The following is a 27,243-nucleotide window of genomic DNA, read 5'->3' as shown; positions in this document are numbered from 1 at the left end:
GCGCCCATCACCTCCCGTTCAACGGCATACGAAGGGCCGAATTTGGAACTGTCCATTTACTGCAGGCAAGTACTTGAATCGATAATCGGTAGAGCATTCCATTACCTAAATAATCGGATATCCCAGCTCTGCATGAAACCCTGTACTGCACAGCATTGTAAATTGACTCCTATCCTCGACTCCAAAAGACAACAGCCTCCACTCGTAAGTTTAAACCCTTCCAGTATCAACGTTTGCTAAGCCCACAGTCGCGCATTTGTCTTGGCCATGTAAGCAACCGTCTCGCTGTTGAGACGGTTGACCCTGTAGGCCGGCACGGTCGCCAGATTGAGCAATTTTTGCACACAGTTGGGGTGTTTTTTTTAAGCCGTCGTGAAATGCGATTAATGAAAAAAATTTAATGAAATGTCGTGCAGCTTTTTTTAGGCTCCATTCCAGAAAATGTGGTGCTTTTGAGCTCTTTTGGCCAAGTGTTTAGGAGCTTAGTATGTTAAAACATTGTTGTGTCAGACCTCGCCATGCTACACAAAGTTCCACGCTCAAAGATTGTCAGTGCGAAAGCCTTGACTTTGTGTTCCCCTTCAGTTCGCAGCTTGGGTAATCGCCATAAATCATTCACCCCCTAAGATCAGGCTTGGTTTTGGCTGTGGAGCGAACTTGTCCTTTGTAAAATTTTCGCCAATATATATTTTTTTCTATTAAGGCGATGTTATAGGTGACTTTTGTTAACTGTGCACCAGTCAATACAGCAGCAGCGTCACCAAATCATTTGGCCCTATACGGCTCACACATTCTGTACACCGATTTAAGTTGTAGGTTACCGATTTTGGTTAAACCATATCAGACACATATTTACAAAGCTAATCATACATTTAAATAAAAAATGGGGAAATAATTTTGTCACGGATATTTTGCTGAAAAAAATCCGTATGTGCAAAAAGGGGGTTTAAAACCCGTGATTTTGAGATATATTGCGATTTCTATAACCTAAATTCAGACTTGGGATAGTGCTTGCAAACAGGCACGATCCCCAATGGCCCAATTATATATGGGGATGTCTTTTTTCTGCTGTATATTGTATCTTAAAGTGGGAAGCGACCGTGGTGTAATGGTTAGCACACTGGACTTGCAATCCATGAACCACTCACTGTTCGTGTTTCTTATTGAAAAATCTCCGCCTGTCCACCCAACAGTTGAGTGCAAAGAGTCGATCCACATGTCGCATGTCGCGTGTGGTGAGGTAAAGCGTGTGCACTCCAACTCTTCCAAGACGTCTGGCCAGTGTGTAAGAGTAGGCAAAATACCAGAGGCGTGGACTCGAGTCATGTGACTTGGACTCGAGTCAGACTCGAGTCATGAATTTGATGACTTGCGACTCGACTTGGACTTGCATAACAATGACTTTGTCCCACCTATGAGATGTGGACTCGAGTCATGTGACTTGGACTCGAGTCAGACTCGAGTCATGAATTTGATGACTTGCGACTCGACTTGGACTTGCATAACAATGACTTTGTCCCACCTCTGCAAAATACCCTCCAGAGGACCCCTCCAGTTGGGACGTCCTTCCACTCGCAGAGGCGTGAGCAAGTGAAATAAATCCTGGACATGTTAGTCATGTACTGTGTATATTGTGCATGTGTTAATATTATGCGCACACGTGTGGACATGTACAGCCCACTGTTGGATACATCTCCTTGCCATTTATGTCCCTCCACATTATTTTTTTACAAATTCCATTGGTCACACGACCTTCTGGGATTATTTTTGTTGTTGTTGCAGCATTTGTTTAATGCAATATTTCATGATCAACTCGGGTTGGCGAAGCAGAGGGCCGCAGATGTGACGTGCCGCCAAAAATAGAAATGAAGTTAGCCAAGCCATACCAGGACATGTTTAGAATACGATTCGGCAAAAACTGAACTCATTGTAAATTACAAAAATATCGAGAAGCCTTTCAAAGTAGCCGCGCCCGACTGCCTTGTTTTCATTCTCCTCGAAGCCACCAGAGGGCGCGCGATCACCGAATTCGGTGTTGAACGCGAGGCTCGGTGATGCGCTATTTTCAAAGCAAACAACAGTACTGTAGTTCAATAGCAAGCTTTGTCCATCGTAATGATAAGATCGAGTGAGGTGCAGGCTTCAGAACTTCACGTACTGTAAACATTAATAGTCAATGCCACCCCTTCAGCCGACCATGCATTCTTCGCGTTCTTGAAAGACAAAGCACATTCTTTAGAGTTCACACCACCAAACCATGGCAACCCAGCCATAAGCAGTCCAGAATTAAGATCCTTCTGGGCTTCACGCCAGGATCATATTTATGGGTTCCCTGTCCTCCAGACTTTTGTATTCTGCCATCACCGTCCCATTCGTGTACCCTTATTCAGAGCGATGAATGAGGGTTCACCCTGTCAACGTTAGTCTTCGTCGATGCGGTAGGCACGATGTCAAACTTAGGCATTCAAAATAACCAATGTCGGCTAAATACTACACGAGCATATATGTAAACGAGCACTCGATTTGGACCGGTAAATTTTGCAAAACACGAGGATTGTTCATAAGTTTTTTTGGGTTATAGAGGTGTGAGGCGTTATAGAGGCGTGATTTTTTGGGTTATAGGGGCGTGATTTGTGGAGAAGTCCACCTGTTCCTTATGAAGCTAGTTGTAATTACTGGCAAAACGTCGTACTCAGATTGTAAATGTTGTGCCTTGTTCTAGATTTGACGTTTTCGTGACTGGCGTTCTGTTTACGTGACAACCCTTACTAGTTGGCTGTGTCGGTTGGTGGCGGGTTTAACGATACATCTATATATTTACGCAATCTAACCCAAAACAACAAAACCTCTATTATGGATATTGGTCGCGAAAGCCTACGTGTTAAACAAGAGGATTGGGCAAAAGCAAACCTAAAAAAGTGGATGGGGGGGGGAGACGAAAAAAGTATCCTTTATGCTGCTGATCAGGCTACATTGTTTAGCTTTGAAACAACATTCACACCGAAAGACATACAGTACTGTAAAAACAGGCCATCACTTTCATCGTTGCAGCTGGTGTCAACCACTCACAAATATTACCATTTTTAACGGACCATTATTGCGGAAGTGTAAATGTTTGCACAAATGCATCTAATACCCAGGCTTGCCTTGTTGTTCAGAAAAGCACCGGTTTTGTCGATCAATCTTATTAAGCTTGAGACTACCTTCAAAAGACAGTCGTCGTAATCTGAACTTAAATAACCCTCTACCAGCAGCGCAATTTAGATTTATGCTGTTTTATAAAGTCAATGGAAATGAAGACCATTATCTGCTCCAGGGCAGATTTTAAACTAAGCCAAGACAAGTATTTTCCACCTTCCTAAATACCTGAACACTGAATGCGCCAGCCCACCTTGAGGCCAAGTGGGGGCAAGCTGATACTGGACATGCCATGACGCATTTACATTTTAAGGAATGGTTTTCATTTGGAATAAGTGATTGCCTGCGAAAACATGCCAGCAACCATATAACTGTTAAACACCTTATTTCCTTTTAAGGCCATCACCTTTCTTGGTTAATTAAAAATATATGCCACTCAAGATGCCAGTTGCTCGAAATACACGATTACAATTAAAATACACCAAAGGTCTGGATTTTCAAGTTGTCCGTCGCTTTTATCTACCAAATGAAGCAGACGGATATAAATTGAGAACATTTACTTAATCAGTGGGTCAATTTGACTAGCAAAGCAGATTCTGATATTTTACATGCTTCTAGTTAAAAATCGGTTGTGCATTGCACTCGGGAATTCCATGCCTTATTGCCATTGCCAATATACAGTAAATGTGTTCATTTATTTACAAGTTGACTGAATGACCTTTATAGAGAACGGAGCAGTATGCACCATACAATACAACCCTATACTGTTTATTTAGAGTATTCATCACAGGCTAGCGTCCCGTAACAAAGTGGCCCCTATTTCAATGGAGGGTTGCACAGAAACAATACAAGTGAGCACAAGAGAGCACAGTAACATTCTAAACCATGCACTGCCAAAAGCGGGCTGGGACATCTGTGATTAGACTATGTGAGATGGTTCAAGGTCGACTTGATAACAAATTGATCAACTTACTTGGTTGAGGGTTTGTTGAGGGGTTGTGTACATAGTGGTTAAAACAAGGGGACCTTCATGATGAGAAAACCAGAGATGGTAAAACAAAAAAAATGATTGGAAATTTGACGAAATTAGATAAGCTTGGACCTCATGAGTTGGCAAGGTACTTCCTATCCCCATAACCGCTGGAAATAAATAACACTGGGACACAAACCGTGGTGGTGTTGAATCTTTTATCGTGACGGAGATTTGAGAAATGTTCAATTATAACCCGGTTGCCATACAAACAGAAGCACAGGAACCCCTGGTTAGTCAGTGCGTTAACAAAGTGTCTTCACTTCAGCTCAAACATTCCTTAATTCGCTTTGCCATAAACATACATCTCAAAATAAATAAACCTATCCGTGACGTCAGCAACTTGGGAGTAAAGCATACTCAAAAGCTGCCAAAAAATAAGCCGAGTCATCGTGCTTTAAGTTAACCAAAAAGTTGTTAATTTAATTAAATGGAAACTAAATAAAAACAAATAACGCACCTTCAAACTGCAACAGAAAAAAGGAGCATAAGCATTATACATTTTAAAATGCCTATAAACAAAAACTACAGTGTTTATTATAATATACAATGTCATCTGGCTGAAGTATGCAATTTCATTAGGTAATATAGAAATACCTTAACAGTGATCACTGTGCACACACACAAGCTCTTTTTTTTACATTCATTAGTAATAATATTAATAGTTAATAGATCTAGAGGGTGGCCAACAACACGCTCCATCCCACACATTTCACGCCTATGATTGTACTCGGAGAAAAAGCGCACTTTAAGGTTTAAATTTGTTACTACTGTGTGTTAAATACTGCTTACTGGCTTTATAAGCCCTAACGTTTAATTAGCACAGCAGACGGACGATGCATTAGCAGAACTTACAGAACACCCACGGAATGATTCAAAACTCCGGTCACTTAAGATCCTCAGTGCTCAAAACATAATTTTATATATTTATATATTGTATTCGAATCATCTCTCAAACATATCTCAACTGGGTTTCATTTGTAACCTCTGTAACATATACATAAGCAGTAGTCACCATCGTTTCAGGGGTCCACGCACATACGAGCAACATTCACGCGCTCCACAAATTGTGTCAATGCAGTAGTTGTAGCTTTTGTGTGTATAATCTTATTTTATATATATCTGTGTCCATTTGAAGAATTGCCCCAGTAGCGAACACGTAGAGGCTTGTGACTCTACAGCGACACGCGCATTTTGTAAAAGTTTTGCTCGATTCCTTAGTCCACACGGCAAACGCATTTGCAAGCACAAGTCCCATGAATCCTGTAAACGTAAAACATGGTGGCGGCTTCTTTTGAAACGGATGGTTACTGCGTTCAGGGGTTTTTTTACATGGGTTTCTCAGAAACATTTTTAGCAAGATTCCTTCATTTTCTGTTTTAGGTTGTTTATATTTGTTTGAACTTTTTTAAAAGATTAAATGTAAACCAATATTATCGTTGCTACCGTTAGGAGTGGTGATTTGCAGTAGTCTTCTCTGTTTGGTGATGCTGCTCCTTGTTTGCGTTGAACATGTGCGGCTTTATACTGCTGTCTTTAAAGCTGAGAAGAGAATATTCTTCAGTATTTGACATCATTCACGGTCAACATCTTCACTTCCTCTTGAAACTTTTAAGAGGCTTTAATAGTCGACTGCTTCACACAAGAGAGAATTCTGCAAATGTATTTCAGCTGAAACTAAACCACGGAAATTTGCATGAAAATAACAAACCATTACTTGACCAGGATATTGTTTTGAGAATTCTTCAGTTCAAGATCCTCCAACTTCTTCCACAACTCCTCCCTCTCCTCTTCCTTTTTCTTTTCACTATTACAAGCACAAACAATTGGTTTTAACAGAATGTTACCGTACATGGTGGACTTCTGTTTGTATGTAAAAAGTAAAGTTTTGCAAAAATTAGGGAAAAAAGTTTGAAAGGTATTTTGCACCTATTTTGAGGCTAAAATTAAACCATAATGTCTTGTGGCAAATGTGTTTGAGTAGCCTGAGGAAGCAAAGCACTGCTTGATTATCAGAACCCTCCACAGTATTGAAGATTAGCTTCCAGATGGACCTTCAAAATGGCAACAACTTAAGCTTTAGAACATAGCTATAAAAAATCTATTGTACTGCAACAGCTATGTGCAGTGCAGTTTGTGAAAACACAGTTCAACATAACTATTGTAAGTGTAACATTTTGTTAAAAGTAGGAAATCAACTTTTGGGTAAATTCCATAAATAACAAAACATTATTTTATTTGGCACTACATATGCCTGCACTTGTAATTACAACATGGATAAGTACATTCATTTAAAAAATGAAAGACCCTCTCCCTCCACCTATTAACTACAGAAAACTCCAGCCCATGAAAAGTTTTGATAGGTGCACATTTCTTGCCTATAGGTTTTAATGTGACCAACATTAGGACGCACTAGCTTCAGTCTTTAACGTATCCATCCATCCCGCGATCAGCATTAGGGAGCACGCACCGCTGCCGCTCGTTGTTGTAGGACGCCGTCAGTTCGCCAAACAGTTCGCAGTTCATGTCCATCATAGTCTTCATCACGTTGAAAATCAAACCTAAGATCGTCCTGCATGCAACACAGGTTGGCGAGGGTGGAAACACATTGAAGCGTCCACCTTGTTTCAAGTGGAGGCACAACAATACACATTGAAAGCAAGACAATAGCCAACTCGAACATCAACAACTGACCTCCTGCCATACTATATTTTAATTCCTGCCAACACGGTCCCAAGAGTATTTCGGGAAGAAAAATAACTTTTCCCTTGTCCAAGCAACACACACCCACGCATTCTGCGAGCACGGTAGCACTCAACTGGTTCCAGTGCTCTTTGGACATCTTGTACAGGTTGCCAAACATGATGGGAAGGATGACGTTGGAGTTCTCCTCGATGAGACTCAGGATGTACTCGTTGTTCCAGTAGTAAAGGGCGCGCTCCGCCACCTAAAAAAGCACAATCACGCGAGAATGGACGTTACGTGGGAGACCAGTCGAAGCAGGACCTTATATAAAAACACAATTTCACACTGCACTAGGGACAAGTTACAGGCTCAAAAGAAATCATTAAAAATACACGCTGTGAAATTCATTGTGCAATGAGCCACACCAATGTGGTTGAATGCTGTTTTTATTATGGAGAATCGATGATAAAAGTAAAAAAATAGTCATGTTATAAAATGTATTTTGAAATTCTGAGCAGAGCATTAATGTTATGCCACCAAGCAAATTCAAGTGCCAGTGCAATGCTACATTATCTATGTTACAGCTGTTAACCACATTACAATGAGATTTTAAGTATCGATTGTCACCACGAAGATGCTTTGCTGTAGGCGACTGATAAGGTTTCTAATAGTGCATTTGTTTTCCTGGAAGCACAAAGCACAGTCAATCATGTTGGAAGAAAAGGCTCTTTAATGGGAAGAATTTTAACTTCAATAATTACTTGGAAATGTGGGCTAGCCACACAGCGAGATATCTGCTTGAAAAGCGGCTCCTGGATCTTCACGAACTGCGTCGGCTCAATAACGTCCAGGACCTCCTCCACCTCGCCCAGAAACATCACCTGTGGGAAACAGGGGGGGGGGGGGAGGGGTTACACGATGATGAGGCACTGTGTGCAACACATCACACCAACAATGACCACATCGAAAAATGTATTCACGGGGACCTTTCAACTAAACAATCAAAATGTTTTTCTGTAATCATCAGCCATGGTCAGGGATTGGCAACCTGCAGCTCCAGAGGCGCATGCAGCTCTTTAAGGACAACTTCGTGACGTTATTTATTAAGGACTGTCTCATATTCACATGCATTGCGGCTCAAGAAATAGTTTTTTACCGAATAAAAAAAATGGCTCTTCTTGTTATTTTGGTTGCCCACCACCTGGCCATGGATAATCTACTGATGGATAAAGGCCACCCTAAGCTACTGCCATCTCTCAATCTTGCGATGTAGAATTCCACCTAACACATGCACACTAGCCAATTTCATCACTCCCCATATCCTCAGGGGACATCCTCTCAGACGCTTCTCATTCCTTGGCTACCCCTCTGTCATTACTCTCAACCACTGGCCATCATCCCTTCTTATCGACGTGGCCTGCTCAATCCAACTTACTTTTCTTATGTTAGAAGAAAATCAAGATAGAATTATGTTCTCTAATCCATGCACTCTTCTTTCTGTTTCTGAAAAAACTATAAATACAAGGTTACAATGTTTTAACATGGTCTGATGTGCCATTATAACACGTCACCAAGTAATAATGGAACGGTTTTAAAATTACCACCTGCAAGAGCTTTACCTGATGCACAGTTTATACTGTAATAACAATGACTGGTGTTCCAAAAAAAACAAGTGGTACAAACCTCCTTCTGGCTGCAGGTCTTTGGCCAGTACTTCAACAGTCCCCTCACAACCTGAAAGACATCACCCATTAACCAATTGACTAAATAATACGCATTAAAAAATGTCTATTTTAATGCACCATTTCATCAGAAGTCAATTCATCAAACCTCAAGACTTACAATCTCGGTGAGGGTGGCATCTTTCTCCAAAAACTGCACCACGCAGTACGCCAACTATAGAAAAACAAAAAAAATCAACAAACAGCCAGAACCAGGCACACCAAGGTGATATTTATGAGCAGGAGAGAACAAAATTACATGCGGTGTATCTCTGACAAATAGGCCCTTGTGCAAACGGCCTTGACATTGATGGCCCCACCTGGGCATGGAAGAGGGAGAGGCCCCTGGCGGTGTGTAGTGGGAGAAGGACCCGCACCAGAAACTGCTTGTGCTCGGCCTTAAGCGGCAGAGCAAATCCATTGATTATGCTGCAAAGACATCACCATGGGGGGGGGAGCGGAGGGGGGGCGGCAAACAAGCAAAAAAGCAACGTAAATGTCAGCTCCATGTACGCTTTGAGCTGTTTACATAACGGTTCACCTCATTCCCCCCCTCCTTCCCCCTCGACAGGCTCTCTGGATACTTAAGCCTCTCAACGATGCTGGGGTAATTTCAGAATGTTGATCTCATTGCTGTAATCTAAATGTCTTACTGGGCGTGCCCACGTTTTGTCGTCACGAGTGTTTCATATTCCCAGCCATCCTATATGTACTCATTTTTTTGTAATAATAATTTAAAGCATACAAGTCTCTAATTGCTAAAATATATAACTAGATTATTAGTAAAACAAGGGAAAAGTGCTGTGTTCTCATAACTTTCTAATTTTTAGTCGAAGCAAACAACGCTAGCTTGAGGCTGGTTTGTTCTTGCGGTCGATAGTAATGCAGTGCTTATGTGGTGAAGCAATGCAGCAAGGACCGTAATTTAAAACAAAAACACAAATTTTACAGACATGTTTACATCGACACAGCCGGTGCCTCACACGCAGGCAGGGCTGCCCTGCTCTCACCTTCCCAAAATCTCCAGCATTTCTCCCACGCCATTGAACCGCTCCGTTTCATATATGTACCTATGGAATGTACACATCGCTCATGATTATCGACAAGTTTAATCCTTTGGCACACTACACGAAGTTTTTGTGCCATTGGTATGCTAAAATACGTTGGAATCTCAAAATTAAATCCACACCTCCACAAAGTGCCAAGGGTAAGATAACAATGTGGAAATGCATTCATCATTGTCAACCTCACTGTACAGAGAACGTCATGTTTACAGTACTTGCGCTTCACTTTTATTATTGTACTTAGATAAGCCATGTTTTCAGCTAGACCCAAATGCTACAACCCCTAGTTTTACAATGAATGTTCACCTCGGGCAGACCGCTCACCGTAAGAAAATGTTGTTGATCTGCTTGCGGATGAAGGCCCGAAGGCCCAAAAACTTCCCATAGATCCTGTGCAGGACCGTCTTGAGGAAATCCCGCTCACGCGGGTCCTCACTGTCAAACAGCTCCAGCAGCTGCCGGAAGAGCCCAAGCAAACAGTTTACTACAACCAAGAATGCATTTTCTCTGTCACTGATGTATGGCAGATGGATAAAAAAAACACATTTTTTTACCATCTTCCAAATTAGCAGGTATGACAACAATGGAAGTAACCACTGTTGATATAAATTACATGTGTATGCGGTGTAATGTGTTGTCAGGCATGCAGAGAGGATCTGATTGAGAGGGTGCAGGATTGCAATCTTTGTTTAAGCTGCAGTATGAATGCTGAAAGCGGTGCAGCTGTTCTCAAGGATGACGAGCAGGTAGATGCAGAATCAAACAGAGTGAATAGCTAACATAGTGAAGTACCAGGTTACATGCAAAGTAATAAAACGCAGTGCATTATTTGGAATTGTAAGCTTTGCAGTTGTTTTTTATTAAACTATAACCTCATTGGATGTTTCAAATGATCAAAAGATGCATTTAAATAGTCGTCTGCTTAAATGTTGTAGCTTTACAGCATAAGTGCACAATAGATACATTTGGAACCCTTAAAAATAAAAGCTATTTTGTTTTTCAATGTGAGATTTGAAGGACCTTTTAACCTGCCACTTCCATGTTTTATGGAAACATCTTAAATGGACAATTGTGCTTCCCACATGAGGCCTTTCATTACTGACACCACCCAGTGCGCAGCGTATAATGGGGTACATTTAACCCAATTATTTTTTATCACGTGCCTATGATACACTGAAACATCTGGGGGGGGGGGGGGGCAACAAAAACATATCGTTTGCAATAAAAGCTCAACTTTACTGATCCAACATGGCAAGCAGCCAGCATAATTGTGCCCAGCAACACGGCCCATTACCATCTCCACAAGAGCGCGTCTCCAACGCCTCGCCATCTATCACTCGACAGGCCAATGCTGTTATTTTAAGAAAGCCACAACCATGGATGCCAACACTTTCGGTGCACCCTACAAAATTTGTTTTTATAAAAATTCAATGTGCCCAGTCTACCGCAGTTCAAAATCTGAAAACAGGAGCCTGCAGTTTGCTGCGCATCGAGCTGCTTCATGCATCATACAGGAAAGAACCCAGATTCAACTGTAACAGTGGGAAAACAGCAACTGTATGCCTACGATCTTGTGTGGCAGAGGATGTCATGACCTAATTTTTAACACTACAGCCTAATTATGTCACACCTATTACTCTTGGGGAGGGTGTAAAAATATCAGTCTTTCAATGGTGAACATTTTTTGCGGGATTTCTACACAAGCAGTCCCTATAACCTGATGATGGTAATTTCAGCAGTTGTCTGAAAATTATATATAAAAAAAACTCATCTGCCATGTAACTGCCAACAAAGTGTGAAAGACAAGGCGATTGCAGGCCCTCACTCAGCAATAACACTCACCTGCAGTACAAACTTCTGGTCTATGTATTTCTTGGCAATGCTGGGTTGGAATTCCTGCTGTTCCAAAAACCTTAGAAAAAATTCATAGACGATCTAAGGAGAGGTTCATAGGAGACAAAAACATTGCAGGTGGTGAGAAAGTGATAGAAAAGGCACAATTCAGTCCCCTTGAACGCAAATACATAGGGCAAACACACTCATTTATAATTTCGTGTAATTTAACACAAACTTAATAAATAAAAAATAACTCAATTTATGATTTACTGTATCTGAAAAGGCATCCTCTGGTCTAACACCTCCTCTGGTCTAACACCGTTTGGGACTAGGCTTAAAAGAAAGCTGTCTCTGGTGTGGACCAATCCGTTTCAAAGACAATGCATATATTATCAGAGTATGTTTTTGGTTTGAATTCTGACCACAAGTATTGTGGTTAATGCAGACATGATTCCTTGTAAAAGGTTTAAGTTTGGTGTTTAAACATCTTAACACCTGTTTTGTTGCCATAAAAAAGGGGAAAACCTATTCTCATGTTTTGGTACTGGCAAAGGAGGTCCCATGATGTACATTGCATCTGTACTGTGCTGCAAATTATCAAATGGACCCTACCACGAGGTATGACATTCAAACGTGCATGATACCACGATGAAACACCCCGACACAACAGTTGTCTAATCAAGCCTAAAGCTGGAATTCCAATGTTACACTAGGCGACTTACATGTTGACAACTGGATTCAAAAAGCAGCATCCGAGTGCCTTTCAGGATATGTCACTGTCAAGTATGCAAATAAATGGGGGGGTGACTTCACAGGGTGGTGGGGGGGGGTCACTTGTACCTGCAAGTGAGGCCAGGACGCCTCCAGCGTAGGTTCATCCTCCTCCGGGTCAAACTCTGGATTCTCACTTGGCGGCAGGGTTCTGAAGATGTTGTACGCCACCTGGAGTAGACACACGGATACTTTTTCAACAGCGGACTCAGACTTGATGTGATGGAGGGACATTTCACCCCAGTCACAGAGCCAAATGCAAAGAGACACTCGTTGGCAAATCAGGAATGTATTGAACCGTTTCCAGTGACGAAAGAAGGAATGCTTATAATTCCATTTTGAAATTACTGATAATTGCAGGGCAGTGATTCTGAAAGAAAAGCTATAAACCTCAATCACCGTCATTATTACAAAAAACCTGCACATGCATTGGAATAGAGAAAAAACACCCATCATCCGAGCACTTCGGGGCATTCTAGGTAGCTGGAGAGCCATGTAGTTGGTCTTTTCACCAATTAGGATAACTTTTACCAGGTTGGTTGGTTTGATTTCAGATTGCCGAGTAATGGCATTTGCCTGTTACAGACTGAGAGATCAAAAACAAAAGTAGGACAACAGTTTGACAGGATCAAAATCCATGTTTCCAATTACCACATTTAAAGTAACACTTATTTCTATAGCTTTCCAAAAGCATAAAGTACACTATTTTACAGTGACCATGATTCCATCTGCTTCAACAAATGACAATTGTTTTACAAAAATGAATTGGATGAAAGCAGTTATGTTTCTCACATTGGCCGGCATGCAGTAACTTCTTCATGAAGGCATTACTCTTCCCTCACACAATGAAATTGCATAAGTGCATCAAAAAAAAGTAGGAGTCACTGTAAAGGAAACGTCGGTTATATTTACCAAAAAAAGGACGTGGCAGTCTCATTGTAGGCCATTTGAAAAGCTCAAAATGCGACATTGTCGAGGCGTGTCCATTTTTATTTATTCGCATGGTCATAAAAATGTTTTTAAAAAACGTATTCAAAACATCTGCACAGGCCATGCTGAAAATCTCCTGCATCCACTTCAATGACTTCTATCAGAGCTGCTGACCATAACTTGTGCCAGTGTTTGAACCGTTTTACATTCTAAGAGTGAAAGTCTTACCTTAAAAGGACAAACCAAAAAAAAGGTAAGGAAATGGGTAGCAACCATGGCTCTATGTACAAATACACACATATGCAAGCACACAGCAATGTGGGTTTAGTCTTGGTTTGTATACATCATCAGAACCAGTTTATGTGAATGTATGAGGCATCTTTGGACAATGCTTTGTTCCTGCAGCATGTACTTTAATGACACACTTAGAACTGTGACTCTGGGATGAGACAGCTGGTTTGCCATAATTAAAAAGTGGAGTAAAAAAACTCAGAGTTTAATTGGGTTCGTTCTCACAAACAATGGTGCATATATTTAATTTGACTTTGCTGCCACAGAGTTTTTCTAACAACATAAGCCACTGCGGCACTGTGGAATCAAAGTGCCGTTTGGGCCCAGATAAATGAAATACAGAAAGGAAGGAGCCTGATGGGATCATGTCATTAAGACAGTAATTACATCTCTACCATCAGCCTGACCATCTGCGTTCGTTAGATTAAGAATGATTGTTATAATTTTCCAATTAAAAAGTTGAATTACATTTATCAAATATTAATCCAAAATTCACTCCGTTTGCTTTGGAATTAAGCCTCATTTATAACCTTATGCCCGATGGAGCTCTCATCCAGTTGGAAAAATTAGACGAAGAGAGGCGAGAGGAAACAACTCCTGCCAGGATGAGATCATTATGTTAAAGACATAAGCAGGAAAGATGGAATGAGCAGAAGAAGAAAAATTGGGCAGTAACCTATAATTAGCCAGGTGCAAAACTACCTTTTACACTTTGGCCCAGTCTCATTGAGCATGGGAAGTCATTTAGAGAATATAAATATGAAGACGCACTTCCACAAAAAGGCTGACAAATGACCTCATGTACAATGCATTATGAGAATAACCTGATGCTAATCACTTTCCTGAATTAACAAGAAGTGTATATAATTATATCTGTAAAACCCGAGCAACGTAAATCTTAACCATCTCCAGTCTAGGTGAGTAGCAAACATGGTCTCTGTTTAAAGTGCCCTTGTGAAAATAAAAAAAATTGTCCCATCTGCATTGATCAGGGTAAGTGTGCTGTCCAAACAAGTTGTACAACTCACCAAGCAAGTTGTAAACAATTCATTAAATGAAAAGGTGCATATTTTATGGATTCCAACCATTGCTTATCTGCCCAAATTTAAATCTCATTGGATGAAGGCAGCAAGAGGAATGTTATTTAAGGTGTGCATGTGCACAACCATAATAAAAAGAAAATAAATAATTTTAAGCTTGTCATTGAATTTTTATTATTATTTTATATTGTTCAAAACCTTGTAATCGAAATTTGGGCATTACAATAAAAGGTATGGATTTTTGTCAGAAAATATATGCCCTAAAAGTTAAAATATTTTTTTCCACCAATGTGCATCTTCTCAAGGAAATCCAGATTTTGCTCAAATGTCCTCAGGAAATAAAACGTGCCCTAAATGGGGCAAACCCCCAGCGAGAGTTTGCAGCTGTCTTCAACTTTGAATGTCACCTTTATACACATCAGTTCACTTGCATTACCGCACACCGGCTGTATGATCAAATGACACCAAGACCTCTCTTTGAGAGGTTATGCAAAGCAGAGGCAATTGATGCCCAAGAATGGATAAAAAAATGGCTTGCCTAAATTGGATCATTGCCTAAGCATGACAAATTGTGTGGTGAAGAGGCTGACAGACTGCATCGGCAAGGTGACATGAACTGCAGCATCCCAAAAACACAGGAGAATATACTCAGCAAAGTTATCTGCTTCGCTGTACAACACTAACTGCACCAGGCCCGCAGTCCTATTCAAAGAGCATGAATCAAATATGCAAGCAAGCACATGCTATAAAAATGTATGACAATAAGCTTCCAGATATTTTACTACCATTCCTCATTTTAATTACACCATTAACTGATGCAGCTTTGTTGACACAGCAACTACATATATGCAATGTTTTTTTTACAATTTAAGGTTAGGCACCTTCCCTTGATGGCCTACATTACAAAAGTGTGAAAATGGGATAGCAAAGAGCAATGAGCCTTGCCTTCTCAGTGCCGTTCAATTAGCGCATTGTTTGACTGTGGCTATTCTGAGAGGTTCACCAAAGCAACTAGTAAAAATTGTCATGAAAAACTGCTTTATTGCTTTAATTCACAACTGCCGATTTAGGGGAGCTAGGTTGGTTTCAGCTTCGCTTAAGCCCGGCATTAATTCATACACAAGAGCGCAGTGCAGTAGATTCCCGTGTGTACAGAATATGGCATAATGGGTACGAGATAGCAGCCACCATAGTGACTGCACAAGTTTAAATGTCACACGTCACCATAGCTGACCTACAGTGTGTTAAATAGGCACATCAAGATGCAAGCTGCCATCACCCATTTCCAATGTTTCAATGAGTTATCACAATGTGGTGAAAGACTTGATTGTATATGTATATTGCCTGACTTATTTACATTGCGCATCTCATTTGTACGTCTGCTTTGATTGTACTGTCTTGTTGAATACAACCATTAGCCCATAGAAGAAATAAATATTAATTCAAATAATCATTTTTACATGCACAATATTACACGTTATCGCAAGTATAAAATCAATGTCAATCCATGAATTGTTACATCCCTAGTGTTAAACAATTTTTCCCTTTGCTTTAATATGGCAGATATCCTTGTGGCCAAATATGGCCAAGTTGTTTTTTTACTCAGTAATTTTTTTTTTACTAAAAAAAGCATGGTCCCAACATGAAAACAAATTAGCCACATGGGCTAAAATGAGTGGCTTCATGGGCCAAGTACGTAACAAGACCTGATTATCTGCAATTGAGTAATGAATGTGTGCCAAAGTACAAGTATTTCATTTCTTTGTTTAATATGTTCACTATAAATGTTAACATATGGTGGAAAACTAAAAACACGATTTGGCTTGACATAGGGAATTAAAGTCTCCTCTTGCTGAATTTTGAAAGTACGCTATGCTCTGCATACACTTGGAAAGCTTCTTTCCAAGCGTCCATTTAATAGTACACAGGCATGCAACAGCAGGCCATCTGTTACTGGCAGAAAAAGCCATCAAATCAATATTTAAGCAGGGGATTTTTTTGCTGTAGGTTTGTAAAACAGCACTGCTAAGCAAAACAAGAAAAAAGCTTTCTTGTACAAAATATATACCAATAAAGTCAATGCTGATTACTAGCTTTTCTAATGGTAAACAAGTGGTTGGGGCAACATAATTAAAGTTCTGTTGATTAAATTTTTAAACATTCTTTGGAGAATAACGACACACTAAATTTTTACCTGCAAAATGTACACTAAGTGATCCGAAAACATCAAAGCATTTGTACCCTTTAACAATCCCACAACCATTACATTCAGAGAGGCATCAGTCACCCTTTTAAAAATGAAAATGTTTTCGCGCCCCCCCCCCCCCTTAACAAATGCACAACAAAAACGAGAAGGGAAAATACACTTTAGTAAACTGTGGCTTCAACGTAGGAAAGCCACCACGTGTGAGCTAGGCATATGTGGGCGAGGTGTGGTCAGCAGCAGGTCGTTCTCGCAGCATAACAAACTCGTTATCTCAATATGCACTGCTCTTGGCACGCTTCCGGCATTTTGCTTTCGCCTTGGGTGTCTGACCTGATAATCATTGTTGCAAATTCAACTGCCACATTTCACATTAGCCCGTGGTTTGTGTGTGAACTTTCCCAGAAACAAATCTTTGCTCCAAGCCCAGAACCATTTTGAGGGCAACTTTCACTTAATTCCATGCAGTCATTGACCAAGTTCACACCATTATAATTCGAGGCATAAGTAGACATTTTGACACTCTAAACCTTCATGCCATAATTTATCAACTACAGTATGAAGGCCTCTTATTCACTGTCACCAACTCTCCTGGTCTTGAATTGCCACAACCCATTTGACTCCTGCACAAGCAGATCTTTTCACTCCATCTCTGTGACAGTTGTTCTCTCAGGCTTGTTCTCTCCTTTGACTACTTTTCTGTCAAGTCACCTTTCCAAAAAACACTCATTGTCCTTAACAATCAATATTACGTCTGATTGTTCCTTGATCCATGAGTTCATCTTTGTTTCTCTGAATAATTCCAAGCAGGCACCTCAATTCTTGTTTGCAAGTTTTTCAGTTTTTATTCCATTGTATTTATCATCGTGCATATTTCCAATCCATGTGTAATTGCAGGTAATGTAAATGTATTGAAAATTTACTTTTGTAGATGCAGTGGTATGTTATTTATCTCCCTGCCCGACTGTGTGGGTTGTTTGGTTGCTATAGGCGTTGATATTGCATTGGTAAACTGTCCAAGTGGCTGTGAATATTGTCATCATTACTGAACTATAGTTTCAGCATTGCCAGAGTAGTGACTGCAGTAATTATTCTTGAAGTGAACTACGATTGTGGATGGTTGCTGTGGTGGTTAAGATTTTGCTATTATTGCTGTCGTGAACTTTAGTCCGTGTGCTGTAATAGTAGGTTGTGGTATAAGTTGCTACTGTAGTTGACAATTGCTGTAGGTATTGTGATATTATGCTGCTGTGGACTGTAGTTGCTATAGTATATATATGTAGTAGTTGTGCCAGTAGTATTATTTTCGTGAAATATATAGTTAGATGCCAAAGGAATTATTATTTTAGTAGCTTGTTGCTGTTGAGATTGCATTGGTTGTTACTGTGCTAGACTGTAGTTGCAGTTTGCTCTGTTAGTGAATAACTATGGTGGTTGTTTTGTGTGAAAATTATGAATAAAGTATTGCTGTAATTGGTCGAGCTGCCTATGTGATCATGGTCATGTTGGGTCACATTTACATTCCCCTCTTGGTTTGGTATCTTTACCAACCCGCACCAATCAGCATGGTGAGGTTTGGTCAAACAAACCCCCCAAACCTAACCACTTGGCTGGAAAGCTCACGCAGCAGGGGGTGCTACCAATTACTGGGCACCAATTGGAGCACTTATGGATTTCACCATTGCTGGACTCTGGCACTCTCTAATAACGATTACAAATATCCAACAGGCAAACCATTGAACCCTAAGAATCGTACATAGGAACTCTTACATAACATGAATACTCAATGGTGCTTTTTCTGCGTGGCAGCGTGACCTTGCAAAGATCGTACCAACTCGAATGCAAAGGCTCGCGGTCATAAACATAAAAAAAAAATTGATGCACGCAAACGCACACAATAATGTTATGTTATCCTCAGGGCTAATGTACTTACACCACATGTTATCTGGAATGTGGCAAGCTTCTGGGACACCTAAATGCACAGTGAACTGCGCTTGCACGCAATACTGAAACTTTCATTTAATAAATATGCAGTGTTCGGAGGCAAGAACGTAACTTGTAATTCAATCAAGGATCCAATTGCAAAAACACGGTGTGGAGCAAAACCAGACGGTTCTAGTCTCCCAGAGTGTAGGGGTCATGGTTTAGCAAAAGATTTACTGGGAACAGCATGGTCAAAGCTATCGAAATCTTAATTAACTCCAGCGGACTCGCTTGTCTTGGGTGCTCCAACACAGGGCCGCCACACTTTACTCGCTATTGTGTGGCAGAGAGTAAAACTCACACAGCAAGCACGACAACAACACTTTAGGACAACAGGCAGCTCAACGTTGGACGCCACAATTTGGCTACAGGCTCTGCCGCAGTGCCAGAATTTTGAGCCTCTGCCAAGAGCAAACAGCAGCTCTAAATCTCTCGTTTCCCATTCAATGCCTGCCATTACATAAACAGCGACCACATTGCCTTGTACAATGCAAAATCTAAAGTTACTGCTCGATTACGTTGCTGTAAGTTATTTGTGTTTTTTTTACGGAATGTGTAAAGTGACCCATTCCACTGAAAGCTTGCAATACGCCTTTCAAATTCTGACCCCTTCTTGACCTCCCTGGAGCTTTCAGAGCAAATCAATAATGAGCCTCTCATTGCATCGTGGGATGAACCATGGAGGACATCTGCTCTGAAATATTTTACAACGCAAATTCATGCACTCATCACGACTTTACTTCCATTACAAGACCATGAATATTTTCTTTGTACAAGTTAATTTGTAATAAATACAACATAAATACTGTTTATAACCAACGACGTCATGCCAACAGAATTGAAGCGTACATAGCTTTCAATTGGTAAACATCACTCACTGTGCAAAATATTTATTGTATTTTTATATTTACAAAGTGACCATGGGAACATCAAGTACTCTATTTTAATTCATTGGATGGCCACTGCCTGCATTTAAGAGCAGAAATTACTACACAAACTTGGTCAGACAAATGTTAGTACATTACTTTTTCACTAAAATCAAGTAGACGATATTTTCTGGTTATTTCTCCAAGGTATGATACTGTAATAATAGTACAGGAAAATCTCACGCACATTTGACCTTTAAACAGTTTATTTCTTGAAGTCCGTTTCCAGAACACAGGGGTGATGTTAAAGCGATACGCAATTTGACACTGCTAAGATAGTTATTAGATTGGCTTGCGAGAGGTGAGAGTGCTGCATCAGTTGGAAGGTACTCTGGGGTGTGAATGAATCGACTGTGAGAACGATTTATTTACCACATGTTTTTGTGTATGTTTCTTGTGTGATAATGAAGCATACTGGACTCAACATGCTTACACACAACACAAATGTTCACACATTGCAACCTGCATCTAGCCATTCACTCCTTGAAAACGTCAGTCATAGGGACGCCTAGATGGCGAATCATTTACGTTCAAGTAACAGTGTTAGGATCGAGCGTCAGGCTCGAAATACAGTGTCAGAGGCGAGCGTTGGACGTGAGAGCCGCGGTGTGGGAAGAGTAAAGGAGCCAGCGGTTTTGTGTTAAGGTAAAACTTAAATAAATGGAAAGTGACTCAGCATCTTTTATTACAATAACAAGGGCAGAAATTACTGTATTTAGAATTAGTTCAACAACGAGGGAGGGGTGATCATTTCAGACCGAATCGCGCAACTCTATTTTTCCCATAAAGTCTATTATTTGTCGAGGATGGTTTTTCCCAAAACAGCATTTTCCAGGAATGTAACCCCCGTATTCGGCGAGGTCTTCCTGTGTATCCAACTTAAATGCATCAGGACATTTACATTCACCACGTTAATATCCACTCGGCTCTTGAGACGCATACAATTGTGGAAAACCATAAATACTCTTTCCAAAAATCACAGTTCTAATTGATTGCCAGATTCCTAGATTGGCCATACAATCAGTTCTGTGAATGCAAACATCCCAATGAAAGGGTGGCCAATGGTCACAGGATGGGTACTCACCATGCGGATGATATCCGGGTAGACGGACTCTGTGAGCACCCCACGCCCTGCCGTGATGTAGTCAACCAGCTCGTTAAGCGCAGCGCGCTTAATTTCCTTGCCCTTGAGGTCTGACACGGAGTCCAGGAAGTCGAAGATGACGCAGCACTGCTGCAGCTTCTTGCAGAATAGCTCCTCCTGCTCCAACGCGGGGGTGTCTGTGGACACGGGTCATGGATGCAGGCCATGAAATTGTGCGGCAGCACCAAACAATCCTCCGACCAAATTACTGCACCTTCCTCCATGTAGGAACAGCAGACGCAGGCACCAATAAATGCCCAGTGTACATGACCTGAATGTTTTTTTTATGTTGCTGCTAGAAATTTAAGATTTAAAATGTAGAAATTCGAGGAATTTGTATAAACCCTATAATCCACCATGTGCCAACCTCGTATGCTCACGTCACTTCACGATTCTACAACCAAAAATGTTTGTTTTCATTGCCTAGTATAAAATACGGTTTCTTTTAGAACAGCAGTTGCCTCCTTTTTAAACTCTCAGAAAAAGGTTCTAATTTATGCAACATTGCTTGAAAGGTCAAAAAACCGCAGCACCACTGTAATAGCCTGTTTTTAAATATAATGTTTCCACTGGTTACGTCGGTTTCAAGACACCATTATTTCCGAATGCCTAAAGGCCTCTCCTAGATTAAAAATGTATGTATTTAGCAAACAAGCCATTACTGTATTGAGACCAAGTGTATATGCTACCGTATTCATCTGAAGTTGACGACATTTAATGTTCATCAATTACAAATAAAAATGTCAAACCATTATTGAATACTGTGCAAATATTAATGCATTAAAGATTAAGCCATTCGTTTGTATGGTTTAAATTGAAAGGCACGTGCACTACAAAAGGGAAAGCAAAAAAAATGTCCATACATTTTTTTTCATTGGGATTTTTAAAACACCCAGTTCATTTTAAATGCCAACCTCATGGTTTACTACAGTAAAGTGCCATGACATTTCCATCTCATGAGGGCAGATATGTTCTGATAGGTGCACAAAAATGTTAGGCCTACACAGCTTGGCTGTACACATTCGCCCATCCGATTACAGTTAATGTTTTAGGTAATGGCATAATGCTCGTAATACTGTCCAACGCAGAAGCATTTAGTGGCTTTCATTTACTGCAAGGGATCAAGTCTCTGCCATGCACTGGTACTGTACATGACAGGCTTATTTTAGCCTTCAAACACCAGCAATGCAGGTTGCTTTTAGCGTAGCCTATTTAAATGTGTAAAAGACAGACTGAATTTTTGCCAATAAAATGTACCCTTGAGTGGAATGTGCATCTTATGACCATCAATGTGGGCTTGAACACGAAAGACAATGAATCATTCGAACAAACCTGAGGCTTAAGTAACTGGGCTCTATCACACTGGTGCATTTTTCATACCATAGCTGCGGCGATGTAAACAATGGAGATGTTATGTTAGGCAGAATGCATTGTCCTTACAGTTTACAACTTCAATTACTACATACATCATCTGCAAACGTTTATAAAACGTGAGGCACTGTGAAATGAGCAATTACCCACTACACTATATATTAAACTTTGCACATTTAAATTAAATTCAAAATTGCCATTCATTGCAACACACATGTTTATAACAGTGGGTGGCATGAAGGTTAGTGCCTAAAATGGGTCCATTTGAAGGGTTTGGCATCAAAATGAAAATGGGATTATTTACTTAATGTCAAATAAAAATAAACTGATGCCACTCCTACGCTGTTTAATGTGTTTATTTTAGCGATCAACCTAAACACAGCAGAGCAAGAGAATTCTTCGGTTAACCCCAGAGAGCAAACCTTTCACTCGAGTTCATTTTTGATGCATGGATTAGGGGACAGTAGCTCTGCAGTGCACAGTCATCAGTACCAAAACCGACAGGCCAAGGCAATATATGCGTTGCACCAACGGCAAAAAAGGTATCTGGATTACCAATGCCGATTGTATTAAATAATTGATAAGGGCAGGAAAATCCTCACGTTGGCCAGTGTAGCGCTTATAACTGGGCTTGGCCATTTTGAATAACCTACAAATAACTCCCGTTAACCTCCCTGGTTTGGATTCACACAGCAGGAACTAAACTAGCAATGTCATATTTTGCATGCTTCCCCGTTCCTCAGTGAGCTGGCCTGCTGCGTCAACGGCCTGCAGGACACAAACGAGCGTCCATGAGCTTGCCCTTGTGGGTGCTGCCAACAGTGCCCCATATACCAATACTCATTTGCTGTACTGTGGTTGTGCACTAATTGTGGCAATACAACACCGCAAATTGTGGCAATACAATTTGATATCCAATTTTCTACCCAGTGCATTCTGCCCCACGGTCCTCATGTGTTTTCTCCCATCTGTCTTGGTCCTTGCTATTCCAGGCACAGGATTGCATAATTTACCTGTCTAAAATGCTGTTCTGCCAATAACCACCTTTAAAGTTCAAAAATTCGGTATGCGCCTAAGCATAACTCACCGCTACCCCCTTAACCTGTGCTGCCCCTGTGCTTGCAATGAACAAGGCCTCTATTTGCATGTCCTCCTAAGTGCTGGAAATTTCTGCACAAAGATGTCCTGAACGCTCATGCTTACTCACCCAAAGGCAGAAGCTTACATGTAGTCAGTCGTGCACTGCCTACTGGTTCCATATTTCTTAATCCCTCAGAAACCCAACCAATCACAAAACCTATCCACAACCAACACAGCCCACTGGCACAAAAAAACACACACACTAGTCGCTCCTCTCTTGAAAGCTGCTATCTTCCACATTAAACCTAGCATTGTATGCAATGATCTCTCCCCTTAAAATGGCTGCCCATCCCCAGAGATATTTAAGGGTAAAAAATGTACCATTTTACATAAAAATGCCCATATGTCTCAGTGACCCTATTAAAAACGAGCCTGTACCCACATCTGCCTCCAGCATATACAACCCACTGAGCAAGCCACACAGCACATCTATTCCCTCTCCAGCTCCCACAACCCATCACCATTTAACTATCAACATCACTATCCATCCCCCACATCATTGCCCTCAATCGCAACTGCCCTTGTCAAGTACCCTGGCTCCAAGCCATTTATCCTCGCAAACTCCTCTACCAGGCACTTTCTCACCACCCCTCCACCTCGGTATATTCCACTGGGATGCCTCCAGGGCAGAAGCCACCATCTTTCCTAAATACACTCCCATTCCATCAGGGACAACAACACACCATGCTGGGCCGAGCTGCCCTACTATCCTGCAAGTGCGACATAACCCGCACCACAAAATAACTCTAATCCTAATCTTCTCATGAAAACCAAGCCTGAAAGACCACATAACCCAAGGTGCTCAACAGCCTCCATTAAAACCCACTCAGGACACCCAGTCAGAATGGCACTGTATTTCGAGCCCCCCTTGAGAGGTAGGCTAGGAAATAGTACAGCAATGGATATAATCCATCTGTGCAGGGCTTTGCGTTATCCTCTCCCACGTTGGTTATCTACAGGTACCCCAATATTTGCCACAAACAAAACATGTACAGTATTCGTGGAATTGATTAATCTTTTCAAAAGTAGGTCCCCTCCTGAGAAAACTCTATAATCAACTCACCAGATGAACAGCATTTTGATTGTAAAAATTTCCCGTAAATGTAAACATTTCCATTCTCCCACGCGAAAACCCCCTGCGAACAGAATTAAAACCAAAAAAACCTAAATCAATCCAGATCGCTCCAACCTGAAACCCTTATTACTTGCAACTGCGTGGATCTGGATGGAGATAATCCATGGCTACCCAACCTCAATTCCAAACACCACACCAAAACCACACCGAAATACGAGACCCTTTTCCTGTAAAGCCCGAATTCCAATACAGTACTCGATTTTCTGGAGGATTCTACTTGGGATGTTTGGCACGCCCCTCATTGAGTCTCTCTCAAATTCTCAACCCCAATGACAGGTCTCCACGTTTCAAGCTCCCTCTAACCCATCCCAAAGCCTCCTCTGCTCAAACCTCCACACTCGATGCTTACGGTTCTGGCAGCCACAACTAGCAAACAAGCCGAGGTAATTGCCCATTGCCTACTTAAAAGTGTGATTGTCGGTGACATCTCTGGATGCAAAGTTAACATTTAGCATGTAAAAACATTACCCCGAATTCGTGGCAAAATGTTTCGACAGCCCGTCAAAAACGCACAAGACCGAATCCCAACACTCACCAACCAGTGGCATCAATGTGGTTGGCATAAACCCTGGGGGGCCTTGGTGGAAGGAATGAAAATGTGGCTCCCCACCCACCCTTTGTCAAATCCAATGCCCCCCACCACCCCAAACATCTCCGTTAGGTAGGCCTGTGCCACCTGGGCTCCCCCACATTACCATGTCCATGGGTGCTCCCGGGGGAAGAGTCAATTGCAACCACCTTCCCATACACATGGACACACACACGCGTACCACATTCGTCCGTGCCCGGCGGATTACGGGCCCCACTTTCTATGTCACCGACCAGCTCGCAACTCACCCGCTAGCGCTGGCAGCGGTGCAAGCTCGAGGTGAGCTCTCGTGCGAAACTGCGACGATCCCTGCGAGCGTCGAGCGCGGCCGGCCCTCCGCAGGGAGCGCCGGCTGAAGCCGTCCACCTTCTCCGCCGCTGTGGCCGTGGCCGACATCATCTTGCCACCCCCGAGCTCATACAGCGGTAAGCCGCTCTCCGTCGCTTTTGCCTTTTTCCCTGTGGTCGAACGCCTTGTTCGAAGGTGTTGTCGATGTTTGTCGGCGAGGAAAAACAAGAATGTGGATGGGCCCTCTTGTGGCTGGGCGGAAATGGCGAAAACAGCACCCGGGAAGTCGAGGAGGCAGAGTGGTGGGTGGGGGGGAGCCACTGCAGTCAGAGATGGTGGAGGAACCCTCTCCTCCGCTTTACTTGTTGTGATATTTTATTTTGTAACAAAAAAAATGTTTTTATTTTGCACGATGTTTTTGTCTTCGCCGTTTCGTCCGCCACTCTAGTTTTATTTTACGTAGAGCTGGTTTTAATCTTCGGGTTGTTTTTTTTTTGAGAGATTCTTCGCGTAAAATGTTGTTTTTCTACGTGCACCGATTGCTTTGACAGAAGAAAAATCTATTTTTACCGGCACGTTTATAATTTACATTTATTGTACATATTTTACAAAACAGGCTAAATTACAGTGAAGCCACTAAATGTATTTTTTTACATCCGTTATTCATAAAGACACAAAAATTACGTACAATCGAAGCAAAATTACAAACACGTCAAGAAATCGGAATTAAGAGCTTATTTATATCGAGTCGTTAACGTGAGGCAAAATTTTGCTTCCTATTTACTCACAAATTATTTCGGCTTCGCTGTTATAAATCCCTTCCGGCAAACATTGTCAGCGAATAGCGGCCATATTATGTTTAAAAATAATAAATAAAAATGTCTAAATATTACTTATAACGGCATGCGTTCGACGCGTTAGTAAATCGGATGAGAGAAAAGTGGGAGATTGCTTTCGAACCGAATAGTAACGAAAAAATGAACTATAAATTCTATTTACGGCCGCGGAACAGGAGAGGGGAAAATAATTTCGCGGGAAACCGCCCCTCGGCAAACCGCCGTCGTCTCACGCTCGCTTCTCTCGACGTCTCGCGCGCGCCTCGCTTCCCCTTCCAGCCCCCCTCAACCCCTCCCCTCTCAACCCCTCCCCTCTCAACCCCTCCCCTCTCAACCCCTCCCCTCTCAACCCCTCCCCTCTCAACCCCCTCTCCCTCAACCCCCCACTCCGTCTTCCCCCTCAACCCTCCCCTCACCCCCATAAACCCGCCCCCTCAATCCGCCCCTCAACTCCCCCAACAATCCCCCCTCAACAATCCCCCTCCCTTTCCCCCCTCAATCCCCCCCTATCCCCATCCCTCTCACCCCCTCAAACCCCCTCCCCCTTTCAATCCCCTTCCCTCTCCCCCCTCAACCCCCCTCCCTCTCCCCCCTCAACCCCCCCTCCCTCTCCCTCAACCCCCCCTCCCTCTCCCTCAACCCCCCCTCAAACCCCCTCTTACCTCCCCTCAACGCCCCCCCTCAATCCCTCCCCCCCTCAATCCCTCCCCTCAATTCCCCCCTCAAATCCCTCCATCCCTCCCCCTCACAAACCCTCCCCCCCACAAACCCCCCCTCCATCTCCTCAACCCCCCACCGCTATACCCCCCCCCCCAACTAAGCCCCCCCCCCCAACCGCGGGCCTCCTCTCACCCTCCCCCTCGTCCCACCCCCCCCCCCCTTTTGGCGACCCCCCACCTCTCTTTTCTTAAAACGTTATTATTTTGAATCACGTGATGCGGCTGTGGCGTCGCGCATTGGTTACCGGCTGCCGGGTGGCGTCACATTGACGTCAATGCGCCGCAGACGTCACCTCCCCCGCCCCCCCTGAGGAGCAGCGGGAGGGGTTAGGATGAGTTGGGGGGTGGGGGGATGAGGGGGAGGGGCGGGGCAGGACGAGCGAATGGGGCGGGAGGAGGGGTA

The 27,243-nt window shown here is 42.2% G+C and overlaps 1 protein-coding gene across 3 annotated transcripts; it reads right to left on the bottom strand.

The window, feature by feature from the left end:
• Positions 1-4,312: 4,312 nt before the first annotated feature.
• LOC144943958 (serine/threonine-protein phosphatase 2A 56 kDa regulatory subunit alpha isoform-like) lies at positions 4,313-26,415 on the bottom strand. Of its 3 annotated transcripts, none has more exons than XM_078871872.1 (13): positions 25,246-26,415; positions 20,703-20,899; positions 12,315-12,416; positions 11,481-11,573; positions 9,963-10,093; positions 9,585-9,644; positions 8,895-9,003; positions 8,696-8,749; positions 8,537-8,587; positions 7,615-7,734; positions 6,988-7,115; positions 6,547-6,740; positions 4,313-5,975 (listed from the first exon to the last, which is right to left on the bottom strand). In XM_078871872.1, the coding sequence occupies exons 1-12, from the start codon at positions 25,394-25,396 to the stop codon at positions 6,587-6,589; spliced, it is 1,350 nt and encodes a 449-aa protein (XP_078727998.1). In that variant the 5' UTR covers positions 25,397-26,415; the 3' UTR covers positions 4,313-5,975; positions 6,547-6,586. The 3 variants fall into 3 exon arrangements, with proteins under 3 accessions (XP_078727998.1, XP_078727999.1, XP_078727997.1); XM_078871873.1 differs by having other exon boundaries at positions 6,582-6,740; XM_078871871.1 differs by having other exon boundaries at positions 6,639-6,740.
• Positions 26,416-27,243: the final 828 nt, after the last annotated feature.

Source organism: Lampetra fluviatilis, chromosome 33 (genome assembly GCF_964198595.1).
Source record: "Lampetra fluviatilis chromosome 33, kcLamFluv1.1, whole genome shotgun sequence".
Lineage (NCBI taxonomy): Eukaryota > Metazoa > Chordata > Hyperoartia > Petromyzontiformes > Petromyzontidae > Lampetra > Lampetra fluviatilis.
This window is presented reverse-complemented; position numbering and strand designations above follow the sequence as displayed.